The sequence below is a fragment of the Pseudorasbora parva genome, chromosome 7, assembly GCF_024679245.1.
Source record: "Pseudorasbora parva isolate DD20220531a chromosome 7, ASM2467924v1, whole genome shotgun sequence".
In the NCBI taxonomy this organism is placed as follows: domain Eukaryota; kingdom Metazoa; phylum Chordata; class Actinopteri; order Cypriniformes; family Gobionidae; genus Pseudorasbora; species Pseudorasbora parva.
Genome location: NC_090178.1, coordinates 23,757,239 through 23,779,834, shown reverse-complemented (window position 1 = coordinate 23,779,834; position 22,596 = coordinate 23,757,239). Strand labels below are relative to the sequence as shown.

The following is a 22,596-nucleotide window of genomic DNA, read 5'->3' as shown; positions in this document are numbered from 1 at the left end:
TTATGCCTATCTTTAAGGCCTAAAAATCGCAATATGGGCTGTTCATTTCATCTATTGAAATTTTGAAAATGCGAGTTTGAATCGTAAATGTGTAAAAAAAAATGGTATGCTTGACAGTCTAACAGTCTTTGATGGATAATTAAAAAAACTGAAATAATAATAAAAAAATTATATAATTATGTTATATTTATATAATACAATTATATTATGCATGGCCAGTAAAAACTATATATAAATTATATATAGTTTTTACTGGCCTTGCGATTAATAGGAACCAAATGATCGGAACCAAAAGCCAACATTTCGTTTCCTCATCGGCCTATTTTCAGGTTCGTACCGTTTTGTTCACACAACAGTCCTGTACCTGGGGACGCTGACATCTTCAATTTAAATACTACAATATTATAGAAATTATATAAATTAGCTATTTTACTACGTAGTTGCATCATGTAAGTCGACATTCCTATTTAAGCTAAGATTGCTTAGTCATTAATTAGTAAGTCATGGATGTCGACAACCGAATAGTAGTCATATTTTGATATCTAATGTTCTTGCCGTATTAAACTCTATAACTTAGATAGGTATAAACGTTAGAATGCCAAATAATCGCCATACTTTTGAACATTAAGAAACTGCTCTCCAAACTTTGCAAGAATAGTTTTAATGGTAAAACGTCCAGCACTCAACAGCAGTATCTAGCAAGCAAGCATGTCGGAGTCCGGTCACAGTCAGCCCGGTATGTACGGACAGGGAAGGAGGAGGAGGCGACGGCGAGACCGAGACCCAGGACCGCCTGGTCAAAACCTCTCAGGCCCCAGTCGTGATCGAGACTATGTTCCTCGTGAGCGTAGGGTGAGATTGTCTATCTAAACATAATTTTTTGGTAACATAAATATTATGAATGTGGAATATAATTATGTACTTTAGATGTATTATTTATGTACATATTTTTACTTATTTATGTATTTCGTTAATCTGTTTTTATTTAAATAATGATATCCTTGTTAAATAATTGTATGATTACTATCACATTCATAGGATGGGAGTGAGGAACCTTCAGGACCTCTTCTACAGAAGACCCCCATTATTCTTGCTAAACCTCCTGGAGAGCGAATAAGTGTATGAATTATATAATTTATCTTTATCCTACACAAGCAATTTGTGCATAGGTTTTGTATAGACATACTGATGTAAAATGTGTTTCTTGGTTCGGTTTCAGTCCAAACCAAGTGCTCCAGCGAGTGGAGCCCCGTCTTTGGAAAAGCCGATCATGCTCATTAAGACCAGAGATGAAGGGGGGAAACCTGGGAACACTCCGGATGTTCCTCCTTCAGCCTCAGGGGCAGGAACTGTCAAACTAGAGAGGGAAGGTCAGCGGCCAACTCAACCCGTGTATCAGATCCAGAACAGAGGCATGGGCTCAGCTGCGTCCGGTGGAGCTGTGGATCGTCAGTAATTTTCTCACGTTTTGCTTCTTAAGGCCCCGATTTACTCACCTCAAAGCTGTTTTTAATTTTTTGCTTTGGGAAAAAAGAAGTTTGAAATATATGAGCAGTGGTATAATGTTAGCAAACACATCCCAACGCCATCCACACTGCCTTTCCATAGCAATATAAACACACACCAAAAATTACAGCGATGGAGAGAACCGTATTTACGAAAACATCTGATCAAAGCAATGTGGATGTTTGCTAAAGCACTGCAATTCAGCACTCCAGTTAAGTCAGGTCATGTTTATCTATTCTATATACCACTTTGTATAATAAATTGCCTAAAATTAATCAATTGCTTTACAGTATTAAACATGAAAAGTCAGTCTTTTTTAATTTGAATTACAACTTGAATTTCTACTATAAAGCCGCTCTCGGTTTGTTCATGTTTTTACTCGTGACGTCTGACTTGGACACTCTGAACAGAAGAAATGAACCAGAGAAGATTTCGATGTCAAAGAAGGCGGAGCCACACCTACCGATTACGTAATCACACCAGACCAATGGTGTTTACAAGCCTGGGCCAACTTCTTTGGAAAGTTCCGGAAGTTTCAGCTGTGGATTTTGTTTGAAGTGACATCACACCAGTTCGTTCTTCGATTTCGCTTGTAGTGTATCGGGGCCTTAAAAGTCACCAAAAATTGATGATGAATCTTCTCCTTCTTTTTTTTTAAATTAGATTTTATTATTTATTTTGTTAAACATAGCAGGACCACACAGTATATATACATTTACACACATTCACACATCATCCACATAATTACATAACAATAACACAGAAGAGGTCTGCTTTTTTTTTTTTTTAAAGTGACACAAATATCAACTTTCAATGTTTCTTCTTGATTTCCATTGTGACTTTTGAAGTTGTTCATTATTACAATTATACATTTTTAAGAGCTTGTTCAACATAAATAGCTGAATTTACGTATGTGACCCACACATACATATATATTCGTGAAGAAAATAAACATTGTTCTTTTTCTAAGAGAATCTAATTTTCTCTAGCTTCAAATGCTTAATTACATCCCTTATCAGATTTAAGTGTCTATGTGCAAAACATTTTTTAACAATAATAATCGTCGTCATGCTAGTAGAGTGAAAAATTAAATATACTATGTTCTGCACAGTTTAGCTATATTAAAATATATATAGCTAAAGAACTGCTACTTAGGCATCAATAGGACTTTGCATTATTGAAAATATTAGAAAAACACTGTTCCAGTAGATTGATAGCTTTTGATGTCTTATTTTGTTTAATGAAATATTGCAGTATTTATTATAAATTGTTTATCTGTATATATCTTCGTTTAAATTTTTCGGCACAGTGGTTGGACGACCTGTCACTCACATGAGATCAGATAATTCATTATAAATACTGACTATATTCCATAATGTTCCTCTTTGTAATTACAGTGGTGGTTTCAATGCAAATATTTACACATGTAAGCTCTAAACATTTACGATGTGTTTTAGTTTTTGATTATTTCTGTGATAAACTAATCATCTTTCATGATATGATTTTCAGCTGTGATTGGCCAGACTAAGCTCCTCCCCCCTGAGAAAATGAAGCACAGCATAAAGCTGGTAGATGACCAAATGAATTGGTGTGACAGCGCAATGGAGGCAAGGGCATGTTTATTCTGTTAATAACTTAATAGTGTTGTGGCTTGTGTCTTTTGCACTATGTAAGTGCGTAATAGTCTGATAAATATATGCTGAATGTATGTTTATTGTGTATCTCAGTATTTGCGAGACCAGACGGATATGTTAGTAGTGGGAGTCATTGGACTACAAGGCACAGGCAAGTCCACAATCATGTCTCTCCTGTCTGCAAACAGCCCCGAAGAGGACCAGAGGTTAGTCCTTCATCAGCATAATGATTCTGTATTTGTTACCAATTTGTTTATTCCTTTTATCCACTTCACTGTTATTGCGTTTCACCCACTGGTTCTCTGTTAAACAGGGCATATGTATTCAGAGCTCAGACGCAGGAGATCAAGGAGAGAGCTGGGAACCAGAGCAGTGGAATCGATTTCTACATCACTCAGGAGAGGGTCATCTTTCTGGACACGCAGGTCAGACCTTAGAGTCACACAGAACAGTGCTGTTTTCAGAATGCAGGCAGCTACTTGAAAAAAACCTAATGCTTATTGTCATCTTCAGCCAATTTTGAGCCCTTCTATTTTGGATCATCTCATTAACAATGACCGCAAGCTTCCGCCCGAATACAACCTCCCACATACGTATGTGGAGATGCAGGTGAGTTGTTAAAGAACACTGTGTCATGTAGCATTTTACAAATAACTTTGTAAAATATTGTAAAAGTGAAATAATTGTTATTTTTCCATTTTCCACTGTTTGGTTTAGTCTCTGCAGATCACTGCCTTCCTCTTCACTGTATGCCATGTTGTGATTGTGGTTCAGGACTGGTTTACTGATATCAACTTATATAGGTATGCTAATAACTTCATTCCAAGGAGTACCTATAGAGTAGTATTGCATTCTTCATATCTCTGAAAAGCCTTTAGTTTTATTATTTTTATAAAAGAAAGATATGCTGTACCGAGTCTTTCCGAAAAAAAACGAGCGCCTGGAGGCCTATCGTGTGGGCGGAGCTAAATAATCACAAGCACACGCAGCTATTGCATGAGAGCGTCTGTAAGCTGTGACATCCTCAAGCGTGAAAAAGAAAACGTTACCCTAATAACCATGGCTATCAATCAGTTTCAACTAATACATATATGATCCAGAATCAGATCCGCAGGATGTCCGTCTCTGTGGTATGTACTGTATTTAGTGGCCTGACAACATTCGTGTGGGTTTACTCGTGGTTTCTTTTGACATTATTTGGTTTATGGACTATTGTATGCGACTAAACTAGCAAGCAAAGGGGTTTTGCACGGCAGACTGCTGTTTAGAAAAACAATGGAGTAGCACATTTGGATAAATAAGCACTCACTTTGTTTATGTTTAGGGTGGTTTTACAATAAACAAACAGACACCTATAATGGTCAGCTAAACAAATGTATTTAAACACACACCATATATCGCATGCTCCATTGATAAATTAACTATACACGATCGTGTTGTTTACTGATGTTTACTTACATCCAACATAGTCAACAACATAGACATTTTAACCAGTTTTATTCACCGGCTGCTTCCAAAGCTGGACCGTGAACCTTTATCGTTGGGAACGCTCCGTCTAAAGCACACTTCTTTGGTAACATTATTGATTTTGTGAAGTCCTGTGACAGCAGTGACCGTGGAGATCCACTTTTGCGACACAAGTGAAGTGTGATGTTGTGACGCTTCTTGTCATTTCTGCGTTCAAATCGGTTCAAATGCAGCGCTGCCTTCCTGGAATGCTATGCGGGCGCGTTAAAGTCGCTTGACGTCACCCATAGGAATAAAGTGGAGCGCTGCGGGACACAGAAATACTCCATCAAACGTCCAACATTAGTTTTTGAAACTTTGTCTATATTTAGGATGGGAATCCTTGTCTTTAACAGTGTAAAAAGCTCAGTATGCATGAAACAACATATAACACGATTATCTTTTCATTACTCATTTTGTCTTTTCAGCACCTGTTAGTGGGTGGGATATATTAGAAAGTGAACATTTTCTCCTCAAAGTTTGTGTTAGAAGCAGGAAAAATCAAGTAGTGCTCGCTGCAGAGCATAATGGAGCTTAAGGGTGGAGCATAACCTGTTTAATGGGAGGAGAGAGAGGGTTATGGGTAGGGTGAAGGTGTAGTTAGGGGATCTCCACCCATCATGCCTACACTCGGTCAAGATAGTGGGAGCTGGAGGTCCAGAGAGGGTGGGGGGTGTAATGGCTCTGCAGTGAGTAGGCTCTCAGAAAAATGGGCAAATGTAAGGATTTGTACAAGTTTGATAAGGGCCAAATTGTAATGGCTAGAGGACTTGGTGTGAGCATCTCCGAAACTGTAGCTCTTGTGGTCAGTACCTGTCAAAAGTGGTCCAAGGAAGGAACAGTGGTGAACTGGCGACAGGGTCACTGATGCAACGTGGGGAGTGAAGGGTGGCCTGTGTGGTCCAATCAAACAGACGAGCTACTGTGTAGCTTAAATTGCTCATACACTGTTAATGATGGTTCTGATAGAAAGGTGTCAAAAAATTGTTGTAATGGGGCTGTGTAGCTGCAGACCAGTAAGGTTGCCCATGCTGTCCCCGGTCCACTGCAGAAAGGGCCAACAGTAAGCATCAGAACTGGACCTCGGAGCAATGCAAGAAGGTGCCCTGCCACAAAGCCAAAATTCAGAAATGGGTTCAGAAATGGTTAGAGGAGCACAACAACGAGTTTGAGGTTTTCACTTGGCCTCCAGATTCCCCAGATCTCAATCCAATCGAGCATCTGTGGGTTGTGCTGAACTAACAGGTCCGATCTATGGAGGGCCCACTTTGCAACTTACAGGACTTAAAGAATCTGCTGATAACATTAGGTTATAATGTTATGTCTAATCGTTATGAGTGTATGCATGTGTGTGTGTGTGTATATATATATATATATATATATATATATATATATATATATATATATATATATATATATATACACTTTATCTTTAATTGTCATAGTTAGTAATACCAATATATTATCTCAAGAAATACAGACATTCACAAGTCCAGTATATGAAACTGGAGACTGAAAACTAACAGTTGTGTCCATAACCAGGTTTTTGCAGACTGCTGAGATGCTGAAACCCTCGACTCCATCCGCCAGTCATGACAGCACCGGCTCCTCAGGGGCAGATGATGGCTCTGAGTATTACCCCCACATAGGTAAGAAAACTATTAGTGTTCTTTAAATAAAAAAAGAAACTGTACTTTGACATTCATAATGTGTGAAGCTGCTGGCAAATGCTCACAGATTATGTTGTGTATAAGGGTTTAACGCATGTCTTTTCTTTCTATTTTCATAGTTTTCTTGCAGAACAAAGCGAGAAGGGAGGAGTTCTGTCCACGAAACTTGAAGAAGATGCATATGGCAGTTGACAAGCTTATGGCTCATTCTCACCTAAAATATAAAGGTCAGTCCTCTTTACGTGACAGTAAACACATTTATTAACACAAATTGATTGTGATTTGGTGTTTGGCTAATTGACTTAGTTTTTTTGCTTCCTGTTGAAGGCACATTATCCATGCTGGATTGTAACATATTCCCGGGACTGAATCGAGACTACTTGGAGACAGAAGTCAATCTTTTCCTCTTACCTATGATGGAGAATGATGGGGAAGATGCTTTGACAAGAGCAGGTCAGAACTGTTGTTTAGCTAATTGTTATGTTAAATTTCAAAATTGTAGCATATTTACAAGGAAATCATTTTGTGTCATAACCAAAAGTGTTCCTGGAGATAAAGAATCATTTTCGGTTATTTTCTTTTTTTTTCTTTTTAGTGAAATACAATTTTACTGCTAAATACTGCTGTTCATTAGTGTCTTTGAAAACATGTTTTGTTACTTATAAGGGGCTTTTGCACCATGTAAACGGTTCGATTTTTCCTAATAACTATTGGCTGACGTACCCAATTTTTTGGCTTGTCCGCACAGCAGGGACAGGTAAAATTTTAGCAATAGAAACGTCTTTTGGGGGAATAAATTAGCTTCTACTTCAGAGTAGGTTCTATCCCAGCACAACATAAACTACCAGTGATGTAAGTGTACAGTGATTAGCCGAACACATGCCATATGAAACACTGGTACCTGCCATTTTTAAAAAGCAGTGTAAACACACAGTTTACTTGTACCTATTCCACGAACACAGAAAATGGCTGATAGATGGACCTGTGCTGAAGTCCAGGCATTTTTTAACCCCTACTGAATTCTTGGCATTGTTAAATGCCGGCTTATTGACTTGACTTACATTACTTGAGAGTTCCTCTGACGGTGCGAATACATCCAGGATATTGGCCCTTGTGGGGGACTGTCCTGGAGGGCAGTTCCTATAACTGGTGTGAAAACCTCTATTTAGCTCATATTGTTGGAGAGCTCATGAAAATAGGCCTTTAAAATGATGCAACAGATAGATATTTGAATTTTTAGCAAGTGTGCTTTTCCATGATTCTCTATTGTCCTTAATGAACCTACTAACTTCAATTGCATTTGATCTGTATATTTTGTGCACCAGGTTCAGGTCCCCCTCTTTTCTCTCTGCTGCCTGGTTACAGAGGTCATCCCAGCTTTTCTTCACTGGTTTCTAAATTCCGCAGTCAGATCCTGGCTATGTCCCGCAGTCAGCTCTCACACACAATCCTCACTGAGAAAAACTGGTAAGCACGCTAGAGACATAATGCTTTTGTTCTTCCTTTTGGAACTGCATTCTTTATTTAAATGTACATTTTACATCATTTTGAGTGAAATATTTCAATTAAAAAGAGATCAAACAATAGTATTTCCATTTACGTGTGTACATTTGATGTCATATTAAGAAGATGGATGGCTGTATGTGTTTTTACAGGTTTCACTATGCAGCTAGAATTTGGGATGGTGTTAAGAAGTCATCTGCACTCTCTGAGTATAGCCGGCTGCTGTCATAGTCATGACGATGTCGCGTAACCTCTGGGTTCATTGTTAAAAAGGACTGGACCTCTTCTCGGATGTTTTCAGACAGGAAGCAGTTCTATGAGAGAAGATTGGACCACTAAAGTGCAGTAGCGCTGAAGGAGATCTAACTTCTCTGCTTCTGTGAGGCCTGGATCACAGTGCTCTGCGTTTTGGCAGGAGTTGTATTTTGATGGTTCTGAGTTGTTTGTTTTATGTAAATTAGCAGGTGCTTGACAAGGTTATTAGTCGTGTGCAAGAGATGACATGCAAAGATTCAGTGGTTAACATTTTTCTTCATATGGTAAATGTGTGAAGAGGCCTGTGATTTTGGTGTTTTATTCAGCTGATGTTAATAAAACTGTATGATACAGCACATGTTGCTTTCCAGAAATCTGTGTTTGAACAAAAAATTCATGCAATCGAAGCATGATTTTTCTGTATAAATGTTTCATGAGATCAAAAATAATAGTTATTTGTTTCATCTTTCATTTTTAGGTGGTTTCATTTATTTTGATCAGTCATCTAACAATTTTTTTTGGGGGGGGGGGGGCGCAATCAATTATCAAATATTATTAATCAAAGCTATCATAATTCCAAAGTAACATTATCAATCCTGTATCTAATATTTACAATAATTATATATGACAAGTTATGTGAATTTTTTTTGTTAAATACATGTATTGATTGTGTATTAAATGTTTCAGCAAAATAACATAATATTTATGATGGCCATTTAACACATAAAATGTTATTGTTAACACCTGTAATCAGAAAGCATTTTGAAAAAAGAAAAAAAGTTCAATAAAACAATGTTGCGCATGCGCAATACATAGAGTTGTTGTCCGGACGAATTTAGGAGACGGACTCGCGCGTGCGTATATTGTCTAGGGGAGGAGCCAGAACCAAAACACGAGAATTATTAATGAAATCGTTATATTGTAAGTAAACGCGTTGGTAAGAATGACTCTCCCGTTTTCTACTCCTTTTACATACTATAAAATATGTGAGAAATATACTACACTGAAAGTACTGGCACTAACTTGAATCTTGTTCTTTTAAGTGCCAGGTTGTTTATACAGGTTAATATATGTTAAGTATTTAACAAAGTGTGATATCCGCCGTATCTGATATGAGGTCATTGTTATGATTCGACAAAACAACTATTAAAAAGTCCGATAAGTGCACAAGCACAGACCACACCCTCTAAAGTTCCTGGAACAAGATTCAAACTGATTTTATATTGAAGGGAAAGTTTATAATTATTGTAGGTCGCTGAGATACTGTAAGGTGCATCAATGCATATGTATTGTTAATGTATATGTAGATTTTAATAATTTTACTACTTTTGTTTGTTGTTTACCTTTATCTCCTTTTTTTTCAGAGCTGCACAAGAGTTGGCATGGAAATCTTACCATGTGAGGAGGTGGAGCGTGTTGATGGTTCAAAATTACATTTGCAGCAAAGTGGTGACGATTGCACTCAAAAGCCTGTAAGTGGAGCGATGAATCTCATGACTCGTGTCTTTCAGTGAATTTAGAGTGAAACACACAATCTGAATTGTTGCAGAAACGTTTATCATGTCAACTGGTTAAATAACCTATTTTGTTACATAAGTAGCCTATCATTTTCACTAGGAAAATGAGTTGACAAGAAATGCAAATGTTGTTACTGACAAATACAGTAGGGGAGAGAGGAGTAAGATGAACCAGTTTTTTTTACTTATGTTGTCCTCAAGATAAGGTAAAATATATACATACATATACAGTGGGTACGGAAAGTATTCAGACCCCCATACATTTATCACTCTTTGTTATATTGCAGCCATTTGCTAAAATCATCTAAGTATTTTTTTTTCTCATTAATGTTAACACTCCATATTGACAGAAAAACTAAACAAAATTGTTGACATTTTTGCAGATTTATTTCAAAAAGAAAAACTGAAATATCACATGGTCCTAACTATTCAGACCCTTTGCTCGGTATTTAGTAGAAGCACCATTTTTATCTAATATAGTTATCATTGTGTAGTCGTTTTGGGAAAGATGCAACAAGTTTTTCCACTCCTGGATTTGGGGATCGTCTGCCATTCCTCCTGCAGATCCTCTCCAGTTCTGTTAGTTGGATGGTAAACGTTGGTGGGCAGACATTTTTCAAGAACCATTCAAGAATAGTCACAGAGTTGTTATGAAGCCACTCAGATATTTTAGCTGTGTGTTTAGGGTCATTGTCTTGTTGGAAGGTGAATCTTCGGCCCAGTCTGAGGGCTCTCTGGAGAAGGTTTACATCCAGGATATCCCTGTACTTGGCCGCATTCATCTTTCCCTTGATTGCAATCAGTCGTCCTGTCCCTGCAGTTGAAAAACACACCCACATCATGATGCTGCCACCACCATAGCCCCTTTCACACTGCACGTCGGACCCGCAATATTCACGGAACATTGCCGGGTCGCCTTCTGTGTGAAAGCAACCACGTCCCGGGATTGATTACCAAATTCGACCCAGGTCGGGGACCTAGTTATAATGCGATATTCGACCCGGGACGAGCGCTGTGTGAACAAAAGCCGAAACTAATGCCAGAAGAGCTAGTCGGTGTTTTAAACGCAGAGAGTGTTCGTATACAAAAGAAACAAAAATTAAACAAGCAGAAATGTGTGCAAACTGGACACAAGTCGAGACCACGGAGCTCCTTACTATCCTCGCTGAAGCTGAGATCACTCGCCATTATACGTCACATCAGGATGTCACGTGTCAACTCGACCCGGGACCGTAACGCGTTGTGTGTGAAAGTGCACATATTACGGTATTTCGCTGGCAGTGTGAATGGACCAAATCTAGCGGCCCGGGAACAAATGCCGGGTCGCATTATCCGTGTATTTGCCGGAATCGCAGTGTGAAAGGGGCTCTAGCTTCACTGTTGGGACTGTATTGGACAGGTGATGAACAGTGCCTGTTTTTTCCACACATACAGCTAAGAATTAAAGCCAAAAAGTTCTATCTTGGTCTCATCAGACCAGAGAATCTTATTTCTCACCATCTTGAAAGTCCTTCAGGTGTTTTAAAGCTCCCATCTCGCGACTGCATCTCTGGATCTCAGCCACAGTGATCTTTGGGTTCTTCTTTATACTAAGAAGATATGCTATACTACTTCTTACTAAGGCTCTTATCCCCCAATAGTTCAGTTTGGCCGGACAGCCAGCTATAAGAAGGGTTCTGGTCGTCCCAAACATCTTACGTTTAAGGATTATGGAGGCCAGTGTGCTCTTAGGAACCTTAAGTGCAGAAATAAGAATTTTTTTTAAAACCATGGCCAGATCTGTGCCTCGCCACAATTCTGTCTGTGAGCTCTTCAGGCAGTTCCTTTGACCTCATGATTCTCATTTGCTCTGACATGCACTGTGAGCTGTAAGGTTTTATATAGACAGGTGTGTGGCTTTCCTAATCAAGTCCAATCAGTATAATCACGCACATCTGGACTCAAATGATGCTGTAGAGCCATCTCAAAGATGATCGGAAGAAATGGACATCACCTGCGTTAAATATATGTGTGTCACAGCAAAGGGTCTGAATACTTAGGACCATGTGATATTTCAGTTTTTATTTTTTAATAAATCTGCAAAAAGGTCAACAATTGAGTTTTTTTTCTGTCAGTATTAAATGATTTTAGCAAATGGCTGCAATATAACAAAAAGTGAAACATTTAAGGGGGTTTGAATACTTTGCGTACCCACTTTATATACATTCACCTAAAAGATTATTAGGAACACCTGTTGAATTTCTCATTAATGCAATTATCTAATCAACCAATCACATGGCAGTTGCTTCAATGCATTTAGGGGTGTGGATCTGGTCAAGACAATCTCCTGAAATCCAAACTGAATGTCAGAATGGGAAAATATCGTGAGCAATTTTGAGCATGGCATGGTTGTTGGTGCCAGACGGGTCGGTCTGAGTATTTCACAATCTGCTCAGTTACTCGGATTTTCATGCACAACTATTTCTAGGGTTTACAAAGAATGGTGTGAAAAGGGAAAAACATCCAGTATGCGGCAGTCCTGTGGGCGAAAATGCCTTGTTGATGCTAGAGGTCAGAGGAGAATGGGCCGAATGATTTCCATTCCTTTTATGACCACCATGTACCCATCCTCTAATGTCTACTTCTAGCAGGATAATGCACCATGTCACAAAGCTCAAATCATTTTAAATTGGTTTCTTGAACATGACAATGAGTTCACTGTACTAAAATGCCCCCCACAGTCACCAGATCTCAACCCAATAGAGCATGTGGTGGTGGAACGGGAGCTTTGTGCCCTGGATGTGCATCCCACAAATGTGCATCCCATCAACTACAAGATGCTATCCTATCAATATGGGCCAACATTTCTAAAGAATGTGTTAAGCACCTTGTTGAATCAATGGCACGTAGAATTAAGGCAGTTCTCAAGGTGAAAGGGGGTCAAACACAGTGTTAGTATGGTGTTCCTAATAATCCTTTAGGTGTGTGTATATAAATAAGGTACAATGAAAGTATCTAAAGTAATTTCAGGATGTTTGCTATAATTTAAACTTATCAGAATGCATCTCTGACAAAGGGTTTTAAAAATATGGCTTCTTATAAAATGTTTTTTAGACCTGCATGGGTCTGATTCTGTAAATCCGCATTCCCCCGTACCTGCGGTGCGTTAAACCGCATCCAACCCGTTTTCCGACATGGAGCACTAATTAAAATCCGCACCCGACCCGACCCGCTTAAAATAGAACCAACACCCGACCCGCACCCAAAATAAAATCAGATTAGCATATAACATTATATAGGCCTACACATTTATTGCCAGGTCATACAAAAGTAATTACAGCACCGAGCCAAATCTTTAAAATTCGAACACTTCATTTTCAATGAGTGTTCAATGTTCAAAATCCTGCCGCGCCACAGAGCGCCAATGTACTGATTTCACCCTGTGCTACAAGATGCACACATCATGCAGCTCTTCTGTCAGAAGTGGATTCAAAACCGAGCTTGCGCGTAGGCCTATATAATGTGCTCGTCCGACGCTGAGCTTTGTGTCCGGTAATAAACATTTTAGTCAAAAGGTTCTTGGCATGGTTGACCTTCTGTGATATAACATGTTTGGTCATTAGGGACTACAGGTGGAAAGAGAAGGATTTGGTGTACTTGTACATTGTTCCAATCAGAATTACAAAATAAACCAGTTATGTAACATTACATTGAAATTATACCCGTTTATACTTCAGACGCTGACTCAATTAACCCCACCGCATTTGGCTAACATTGCTCCATAGCTGTTGTCTATTACCAGACCAAGCTCAGTTTAAAATTGAACATTGGTCTGGGGAGTCTGCTCTGTATTTTCTACTGCACAAGGGGCGTAATCAACTGGCATTATTTGAATAACTCCTTATAATTGGATAATTAATTGGATAGTCCTTCAGACCACAAGAAGCATGATCAACAGGCAACGACCCATCGCTTCTCTATCTGTCATCGTGTTAAACCCCCCAATAGAGTGCCAGGTGGATAAGCCAGTCTGTGATTGGTTACCGTATAAGTGTAACAGAAGCAGTAGAATGAATGAATGAATGAATGAATGAGGCATTTATATAGCGCTTTCATATGTACAACTGTACACCCAAAGCACTTTACACACATGACAGGGGTCTCTCCTCAGCCACCACCAGTGTACAGCATCCACTTGGATGATGCGATGGCAGCCACAGTACAACGGCGCCAGTGCGCTCACCACACACCAGCGATAGGTGGAGAGGAGAGAGGGTGATAGAGCCAATTCAGAGGATGGGGATTAGAAATGTTACAGGTTTCCAGACTCAGTTGCTGGGCAAAACCAAATCGCCAGCAGATCAGGCTGGTTTTACCCAGTCTACCATAGCTGCCATTTTGGGTTAAACTTGCTAGCTATTAAAGTATTTTTATCAAAAGCCCTATTCGGACGGGATTAGATTAACATGGGACGTCGGGGTAAAGTCATTTTACCTCAGGACGTCTGTAATATTAATGGTCAATTCTCACGGGATTAAGACATCTCAGTAAAACTAGCAGAAGTGGGAGGAGTAACTCGCTTTACACACCACGGTAACCTCCGTGTCGTCATGTGCGTATGACGTTGCTGTTATCACGTGAGCAAACACACATGAGCGTCAGTCTGAACTCCGTCTACAATATAATGTTTGTTTTAATAAACAGTTAGATCCAGTCTAATGATTCTGATTGGATTGTGTTGGTAATAGACACTTTCCTAGAGCTAAAATAAGTGTTGTGCCTCTAATAAGTGCTTTTGATCTTCTTTTTGTTTTAAATATGCGGAAAATACTGGAGGTTTGCCACAGAGTTGTCCCACCACCTACAACGCAACCGAATGCTTCAAGCGCCTCAAAACTCGCAAAATGGGTTTTTGAAAAAACTTTTAAAAAGGAAATGATGGAATTGTACCTCACATTTTTACAGCGGGTCTATTCGAACGGGATTAGTATTACCCCAGGTCATTTTTCCGGACCTTTTTACAGAAGGTAAAAGTCTTGGTAATCTTTACTGACATTGTCCATAATGACTACCGAGATGGCACATTCAGACGGGACTAAAATCATGAGAATAATTACTTTACAATAGTAATTGTAATAATTACTTTACCCCCACGTCCCCATGTTAATCTAATCCAGTACGAATAGGCATATAGACTGTGAAAAAAATTATGGAAGTAGTGTCCGTGACGTCACCCATAGGATTCCGTTAAGCCGGTCTGAAGCGTAAAGTAGAGACGAACTGGCCGTTGCCATCTTAGCAGTGCATCGTCGCGTGTCACTCCCAGATAACAGAAAATGGACAAAGAGGCGGGATGTGGGTGGAGTTTAGGTGACGCAATGACTATAGATGGCTATCCACCTGTCACACAAAGTAACCATGCCCTTAAAGGGTTAGTTCACTCAATTTTATTTATTTAATTAATGATTCACCCCAATGTCGTTCCACAACCGTAAGACCTCTGTTCATCCTCGGAACACAGTAGAGAAGAGAATGCTGAATAAAGTCGTATTTTTTGTTATTTTTGGACCAAAATGTATTGTCGACACTTCAAAAGAGTCCAACTGATGTCACATATGGACTACTTTGATGATGTTTTCATTACCTTCTGGATATGGACAGCAAGTGGGCATACATTCAAAGGACAGAAAATCCTCGGACTAAATCTAAAATATCTTAAACTGTGTTCCGAGAATCAACAGAGGTCTTACGGGGGTGGAACGACATTGGGGTGAGTCATTAATGAAAGAAATTTTTGAAATTTTTGGGTGTACTAACCCTTTAATTATGCAGAACCTTAAGGCTTTATATAATGCAAACGAATGAGTTATAAAAAAAAATCACCTCCCTCAGAATTGTCATGAAGGGAAAAATTCTATTAAATTCTATTTCAAATGCTGTTGTTTTAAACTTTCTATTCCTCAAAGAAACCTGAAGATGGTAGAGCTGTTATTAAGCGTTCAATATAGTTTTCTGTTTTCGGACACTGATAATAATACGATTTTTTTTAATACCAAATCAGCCTATCAGAATGATGAAGGATCATGTGGCTCTGAAGACTGGAGTAATGATGCTAAAAATTCAATAAAGTTTTGCGTTTTACAGGAATACATTTGTTTAAAATATATTAAAATACAAAAATTTAAATTGTAATAATATTACAAGAAATTTAAATTGTAAAAAATGATCTTGCATGACGCTAAACTTCAGTAAAACTGCGTGTATGTATTTTTATATAAGGACAAATGAAAATCAGCCAGATGTCATTGTAAAAGGGGAAAAAAATCCAGATTGTGTCACATTTTAAATACCTGGGAGTTACTCTTGATTCACAATCTTTTAAAAAACATATAAAGCAGGTTTGTAACACTGTTAAATTTAATTTGAGAAATTTTAGACATATTCGTAATCAGTTACCTCAAGATGCTGCCAAATTGTATATGCACTCAATGATTTTCTCACATTTTACATACTGCATCACAAGTTGGTCACAAACCGGAAAAACAATACTTGCTCCACTACAAACGCTATATAAACAAACTCTCAAAGTATTAGATAAAAAGCCACCAGGTTATCACTACTGCAATATCATCCAAAAGCACAAACTCTTGACTTTTGACAATTTTATGTGCTTTACCAATGTTTGCTTAGTTTACAGAGTAATTAATAATCTGGCTGCGCCCCCATTAAAGGAGTTCATATCATTGCTCTCAGATAGTAGGAGAACTACCAGGGCAAACAGTAGAGGTCACTGTGCCGTTCAGCACAGACGTACTGAGTTTGGCAGATCAGCCTTCTCTATCAGAGCCTCTAAATATTGGAATTCAGTCCCAAATGAGATTAGAGATATCAGTTAATTTACTTGTTTTAAATATAAAATAAAATTATGGCTAAAATCGATACAATCATTTACCCATTAGTCATAAATTCAATGTATTGTTGTGTCTACTAATATTGTATTTTATTTTGTTCTGTTGTTTTGTTTTATTGGGCTTTTAAGAATGTGAAATTTTGTTGTCTGAAAGGCTATTTGTGTGATGACGTTTTATGGTCTATTTAAATGTGATTGTTAATCGTATGTTACCACGGCCTGCCCAGGGACTACAGATGAAATTTAGCTTGTCGCTAATTCTGGTATGGCTGAGTGCCATACACTGTCCCTGTTAAATAAACTAATAAATAAATAAATACATTTCTTTGGGTCAAATTAATATTTAAATGAATAATAATAATATTATTACTTATTACTGTTTTTACTGAATTGTTTTGATTATATAAACAAATTCAGCCTATATATTTACAGCATACATGTTTACATGGCTGCCACTACTAAACTTAGTTTAACAGTTTTCTACGTTTCCCCACTGAATGAAACCAAACCTTTATATTTTTTTGTATTTTAGATGTTTCACTCACTCAATTTCCAGGCCATCCAACTTGCACTAAAGTGAAAGCATGACATTGTGTCTTCTGCTCTTTTATCAAATGCACACTGCAGAAACTATTAGCTTTCACTGAATTGTTTTCTTTGTTTTTAGGAGTATTATAAAACTATCCTCTCTACATATTACGGCTTCTCAGACGACTCAAGTGATGAGGATGACTACAAAGCACCACTGGGAGTTACAAGCGAGGAAAGCTCTATGTGCTGTGTTTGTGGAGACAGCATCCCCTTTCTGGGTAACATGATAGAGCACTTTAAGACACACACAGTCGAGGTGCATTGTCACCTGTGTCAAGCAAAATTTGGACGTGTTCTCTCGCTGGCGCTACACTTAAAAAATGCCCACCCAAAGCACAGTCTCTCGTGTGAAATCTGTGGAGCCGTCTTTAGTTGCACGTGGCATCTAAACGGACATATGGGAAAGCATCGGAAGGCCCCAATAGAGGTAAAAACTGTGGTTAAAATGGAAGAGAAAGGAGAAATAAGCTGCGTGGATTTGAAAAGAACAATATTGAGTGATCACTCGTATTGTGCCTCAGGACAAGCAGCTACGAATGACACTTGCAGTAAAATCCAGAAATGCATTGACAATGATACAAACTCCACAAATCAAGGCTCACTCATCAAAACAGAAACTGAATTATTGCCTCTTATTAAAGATGAACCATTTGATACCTTCAGCTTATCTTCATTCCCCTTGAGCCAATCAGAGACAGATCATCTTAGATTTGGCCTGAAGGAAGAGAATGACAATGAGGATGAGCTTGGAGAAACTTTAATTTATGAGGTGGCTGCTGAGGAGGAATTTGGGCTAAAAGAGCATGAAGAAGGTACTGACACAGATGATGAGACAAACCCTGATTCACTACCCCCTGGGGACACGGCGTACAGCCCAGAAGAGGACCTCAGCTCCGATTCCACCGACAGTGACTCAGAAGGCACCTCCAGGCGTCACCGAAAGAGAGGGAAGCAACAGGTGCCCAACATTAAAATATCTGCAAATTTAAATCTAGGATCAATCAACATTTCAGAGAATTTTGGGTTTCAGTCTGATTCTCCCTCTTGCTGCTACGGCAAATTCGCTAATTTGGAGAAGCACATGGACGATTGCAGGAAAAAGATGTTTGCTTGTTGTCTGTGCAGTGTGGCATGTGAGAATGAAAAGTTGGTGCTGAAGCACATGATTGAAAAACACCCAGCAGCTGGGTATATCTGTACGTACTGCCACAATGTTTTCCCTAGACAGGACAATTTCAAAAATCACATCTGTAGGAAAAGACCTACAGGAGAAATTAACTTGCCAGCCACCTCGGTATCCCATTTACCCACTGTGCCTCTATCTAAAAGCAGCGGTCAGGAAAGACCTTCTGTTTCTACTTTGTATACTAATCAGAATACCATAAAAATCATAAAAATATCTCCGACAGCAAACACTGTTTCAACGGCACATGATCCTCCACCTGCGGTGGCCACTTTGCGATCAACCAATGTTCTTAAGCTGCAAACCCTGCTTCAAACAACTCCTCTTGTCACTGCTAAGGTGCCACGAGTTAGTGTTCCACAAGTTGTGGCTATGCCGCAAAATCTTGTTAGGCCCAATTTCCTTCCAAGTACTTATGTTGCTTGCCCGAAAGTTCCCGTCCATACACCTTCGGTAGTGCGTCCCTTGATGTCAAATCCAGCCAGGATGACTTTTTGTATTGCTTCCCCTTCCAATCCCCCTGCGGGGGCCACTTTGGGATCAAACAATGTTCTTAAGCTGCAACACCTGGTACAAACAAGTCCTCTGGGCACTGCAAAGATGACTGATTTGGTTCCACAAATTGTGGCTATGCCGCAAATTCTTGTTAGGCCCAATTTCCTTCCAAGTTCTTGTGTTGCTCGACCGATTGTTCCTGTCCATACACCTTCGGTAGTGCGTCCCTTGCTGTCAAATCCAGCCAGGATGACTCTTCGTATTCCTACCCCTTCCAATCCACCTCTTTCAACTCAAGTCATCGTATCCTTCTCACCCACTGTGAACGTCTCTGCACCCACTCTTGTGTCAGCCAACAAACCTTTTCTAAGACAAACATCACTGACTAATATTAGACCTCTACCTGTAAATGTCCTGCCGAGGACCTCATACACCTTTCCCACCCTGGTGAATGCTCTTACAGGGAACAACCATCCTCAGCTTCCTCCTACCCAGGGTCAGGCTCCATTACAAGTAGTGGCTATGTTTATCAACAAAAGCAGGGATTTGTCTCTTCAGAAGCCATGCGAGCAGAGCTGGCGCTCCAAGACCATCTTCCCCTGCCGTCACTGCGGTGCCATCTCGAGACAGCCATCGATGAGAGTGCGTCACCGCTACTTACACCGCGGATCAAGGTTGTACAAATGTCAGTGCGGAAGATCGTTCCAGCAGCGGCTGCATTTGCTGAGGCACCAGGTCCAGCACGCAGAGTCGGTCCGATTTGTTTGTTCACAGTGTGGAAATACATTCGAAGGGGCGCATAAATTGACCTGCCACAACGGGAAGAATAAAAAAGGCAGGCAAGCAAAAAAGAAATGCATGGCAGCTTTTGACTGTAGCTGTGGACAGATGTTTGCAAGGCCGTCTGCATTGTTGTGGCACATGCTTAAAAACGCAAACTTTTCTAAACGCATTAGAAAAACCTCACAATCTTGAATTGTTTACGTAAATGAAACAAAAAAAATGTATCTGTTTTTCCAATTAACTGTAACTTGTTTGTTTTTCTTTGGCTCTATTTGATCTTTGTACAATGTATTATGTTATGTTGGATCTGATCTTCTTTTGTAGACTAAAGATTTAGAAGGCCAAAGCCATGATATAGTAAATAGTGACACTTTAACCCCAATGATAAGATTTATATTTCAAAAATGTTATTGGAGCACAGGTATAATTTGGTAGATTTGTTGAATCTGTTTCTAGATTTCTTTTATAAGTTGATTGAGTGTGACTACTAAAATAATGTTCACTATTTTAAGCAAGCTTTCTTTTATTAATGACCAAAGAAACAACACATTTTTTCCGTTCATTTTTATAGGGTTTTTGTGTCATGCGTCAGTGATTGTCTAACCCAGGGGTGTCCAATCCTGCTCCTGGAGGGCCACTGTCCTGCAGTTTTGCTCAAACCCCAATTAAACACACCTGAACCAGCTTATCAAGGTCTTACTAGGCATATTAGAAACTTCCAGCAGGTGTGTTGAGGCAAGCTGGAGCTAAACTCTGCAGGACAGCGGCCCTCCAGGACCGAGTTTGGACACCCCTGGTCTAACCCATTTTTAATAAAACTGTACATAAATACACAGAAAAGTTAATCTCTTGTTCTTTTTAGGCTTACTCATCATAATATAGTTGGGAAAACACAAAGTTGTGTTAACATGAGATGGCTTTATTAAAATGTGCAAAAATAATGCTGTAAACGTTGTTTCAGTCATTTTCTCCAGGCATTTGTTTTTATGTAGATTTTACAATACAACATGCAAAACTGAATTCATGATCAACTTATCTTGAATCTAAGGCAATAAAAATGTTCTGGTTTGCTTCACTTTGTTTGTTTTTAACAAACAAACATAGTATAAGCAGCAACGGTTAATGATTGGTCAAATAATGAGCCAGGAGTCAATTCATATGCTTTTCTCATATCAGCAGTTTCAAATGGGTGAAGACAGTACAACCAAGATGAGGTTCCTGTTTGGAAAAGAAATACATACAACAGATCTGGCCTGTCTTCCTATTCCCATTGCCCTCATATAGTCACATGTTGCATATACATCTAGGTATTCAGTCTTTTCTGGATATTAGGAATGATGGCCAAATGTGCAGCACATACATTTATCCACTAGGAGGAGTTATCATAGAGGACTGACAGCCTCTGTCTTAATGAACAGGCTTGAGCAATAAAGACTTTTCCATTACACCAATATTCTGAAGACCATAATATACAAAGCCTTTTCATGGTATAATTAGAGCCGCCACATACCATCATTCAACAGATGCCCTGTCAGGTTAAAGGGCTGATGGAAATTCAAGTCATTCCCATATTTTTTTATTAGGGAGCTATGGGTGCAGGTGGTTCTGCCTAAATTAGGGTTGTATTAAAATAGTGTACAATGGCAACACTCTGTGAGGAAATCTGGCTTATCCTTGGCACCTAATTTATCTGACTTACCTTTTAAAACATTGCCAGCAAGTTACACAGACCTTCATCAATGTGTCATTCCCATTTTGTACGCACATATAAAAGGTAACTGAAAAATAGTGTATAAAATTATAATCAAGTTGCTCAGTGTGACTTCAAATTCTGAGAAAAAATGCCGGTAACACTTTGTGGTAAGGGTACATGAATTATCATGAATTCATGCATTAATTCATGCATGACTTATGCATTACTACATGCATTAATATCTCATGAATCATCAGGAACTAACAGGAATTCAACGTCTTGACATAATGACTTCATGGATAAACAACGCCTTAATTAAAACATTAACTAAGGTGAGTAAATCATCATACATATGGTTTATTACTCATGATCATGATGTTTTCAGTGTTCACAAAAAACATTGATCTAATTCATGTAAGACTACTTTTAATTATGTTTTATTATATTTATCGGAAGGAGCACATTCAAACAATTATCCTAATTAATTTGCTTTACTCAAGTTGTGTAATGTAAGTGAGACATTGTGAATTATTAAAGGAATATTCGAAAATCAACGTTACCTTATGCACAGGCTAGACCAGTAAGTTATATAAACTAATCTCTGAGTTAGGCATGTTCATGTCTTCTTCATAGTAGCCTGCAGGTAAATGGTCAGACCCCAAAACTGGCCACACAATGCCATCATTAATACACATCATCATTGTTTCAGAGGACCATGTCACCACTTTAGTTGAGGGGCCACAAACATGATGAAGTCATGAGAAGCTAATGCTTAGTCAATGATGACTACTGTATTATAATGTCAACAGAATTCATGTGCTATGTGCTGAGCCTGTGGCCAGTTTTGGGGTCTGACCATTTACCTGCAGGCTACTATAAAGAAGACATGAACATGCCTAACTCAGAGATCATGATTAATAAAAAACTTTAGTTAATCACATTAGTTTATATTACTACTGGTCTAGCCTGTGCATAAGGTAACGTTGATTTTCGAATATTCTTTTAATAATTCACAAGTTCACACTTACATTACACAACTAGAGTAAGTATTATTATTATTTTTTATTTATTTGTTTATGTTAATGGATCCAATAGTTTGAAAGTCTATGTAATCAGCCTTCCTGGGGTCCATTCTAAAATGTTACATTGCAACTACAACAACAACATTACATCATAGTAGGTAAAATATACACAAACTAGATAAATACATTCAAAAATACATAAATTCCGGTTTCGAAAGTAGTCTTACATGCATGAATTAGACCAATTTTTAAACATAGAAAACATCATGATCATGAGTAATAAACCATAATGTATGATGATTTACTCACCTTAGTTAATGTTTTAATTAAGGCGTTGTTTATCCATGAA

General features: G+C 38.6%; 2 protein-coding genes across 6 annotated transcripts; both read left to right on the top strand.

The window, feature by feature from the left end:
• Positions 1 to 319: 319 nt before the first annotated feature.
• Positions 320 to 8,487, top strand: smg9 (SMG9 nonsense mediated mRNA decay factor). Of its 2 annotated transcripts, none has more exons than XM_067448716.1 (13): positions 320 to 852; positions 1,039 to 1,119; positions 1,220 to 1,370; positions 3,016 to 3,113; positions 3,234 to 3,346; positions 3,454 to 3,565; positions 3,654 to 3,749; positions 3,858 to 3,943; positions 6,189 to 6,295; positions 6,436 to 6,543; positions 6,644 to 6,769; positions 7,642 to 7,783; positions 7,972 to 8,487. In XM_067448716.1, exons 1-13 carry the CDS (start codon positions 709 to 711, stop codon positions 8,048 to 8,050), a joined length of 1,443 nt encoding a protein of 480 aa, XP_067304817.1. In that variant the 5' UTR covers positions 320 to 708; the 3' UTR covers positions 8,051 to 8,487. The 2 variants fall into 2 exon arrangements, with proteins under 2 accessions (XP_067304817.1, XP_067304816.1); XM_067448715.1 differs by having other exon boundaries at positions 1,220 to 1,448.
• Positions 8,488 to 8,612: 125 nt separating this feature from the next.
• Positions 8,613 to 21,440, top strand: si:dkey-79d12.4 (uncharacterized). 4 transcript variants are annotated; one of them, XM_067448712.1, is made up of 3 exons: positions 8,613 to 8,995; positions 9,439 to 9,546; positions 17,148 to 21,440. In XM_067448712.1, the coding sequence occupies exons 2-3, from the start codon at positions 9,457 to 9,459 to the stop codon at positions 19,722 to 19,724; spliced, it is 2,667 nt and encodes an 888-aa protein (XP_067304813.1). In that variant the 5' UTR covers positions 8,613 to 8,995; positions 9,439 to 9,456; the 3' UTR covers positions 19,725 to 21,440. The 4 variants fall into 4 exon arrangements, with proteins under 4 accessions (XP_067304813.1, XP_067304815.1, XP_067304814.1 ...); XM_067448714.1 differs by having other exon boundaries at positions 8,613 to 9,011; XM_067448713.1 differs by having other exon boundaries at positions 8,613 to 9,344.
• The last annotated feature ends 1,156 nt before the right edge of the window (positions 21,441 to 22,596 follow it).

Excerpts from the sequence above, each read along its gene's own strand:
- smg9 (XM_067448715.1), top strand. The coding sequence starts at position 709 with ATGTCGGAGTCCGGTCACAGTCAGCCCGGTATGTACGGACAGGGAAGG. Across the intron at positions 3,347-3,453 it reads AGCCCCGAAGAGGACCAGAG|GGCATATGTATTCAGAGCTC; the intron begins GTTAGTCCTTCA and ends TCTGTTAAACAG. Across the intron at positions 6,296-6,435 it reads TGAGTATTACCCCCACATAG|TTTTCTTGCAGAACAAAGCG; the intron begins GTAAGAAAACTA and ends CTATTTTCATAG.
- si:dkey-79d12.4 (XM_067448712.1), top strand. The coding sequence starts at position 9,457 with ATGGAAATCTTACCATGTGAGGAGGTGGAGCGTGTTGATGGTTCAAAA. Across the intron at positions 9,547-17,147 it reads ACGATTGCACTCAAAAGCCT|GAGTATTATAAAACTATCCT; the intron begins GTAAGTGGAGCG and ends CTTTGTTTTTAG.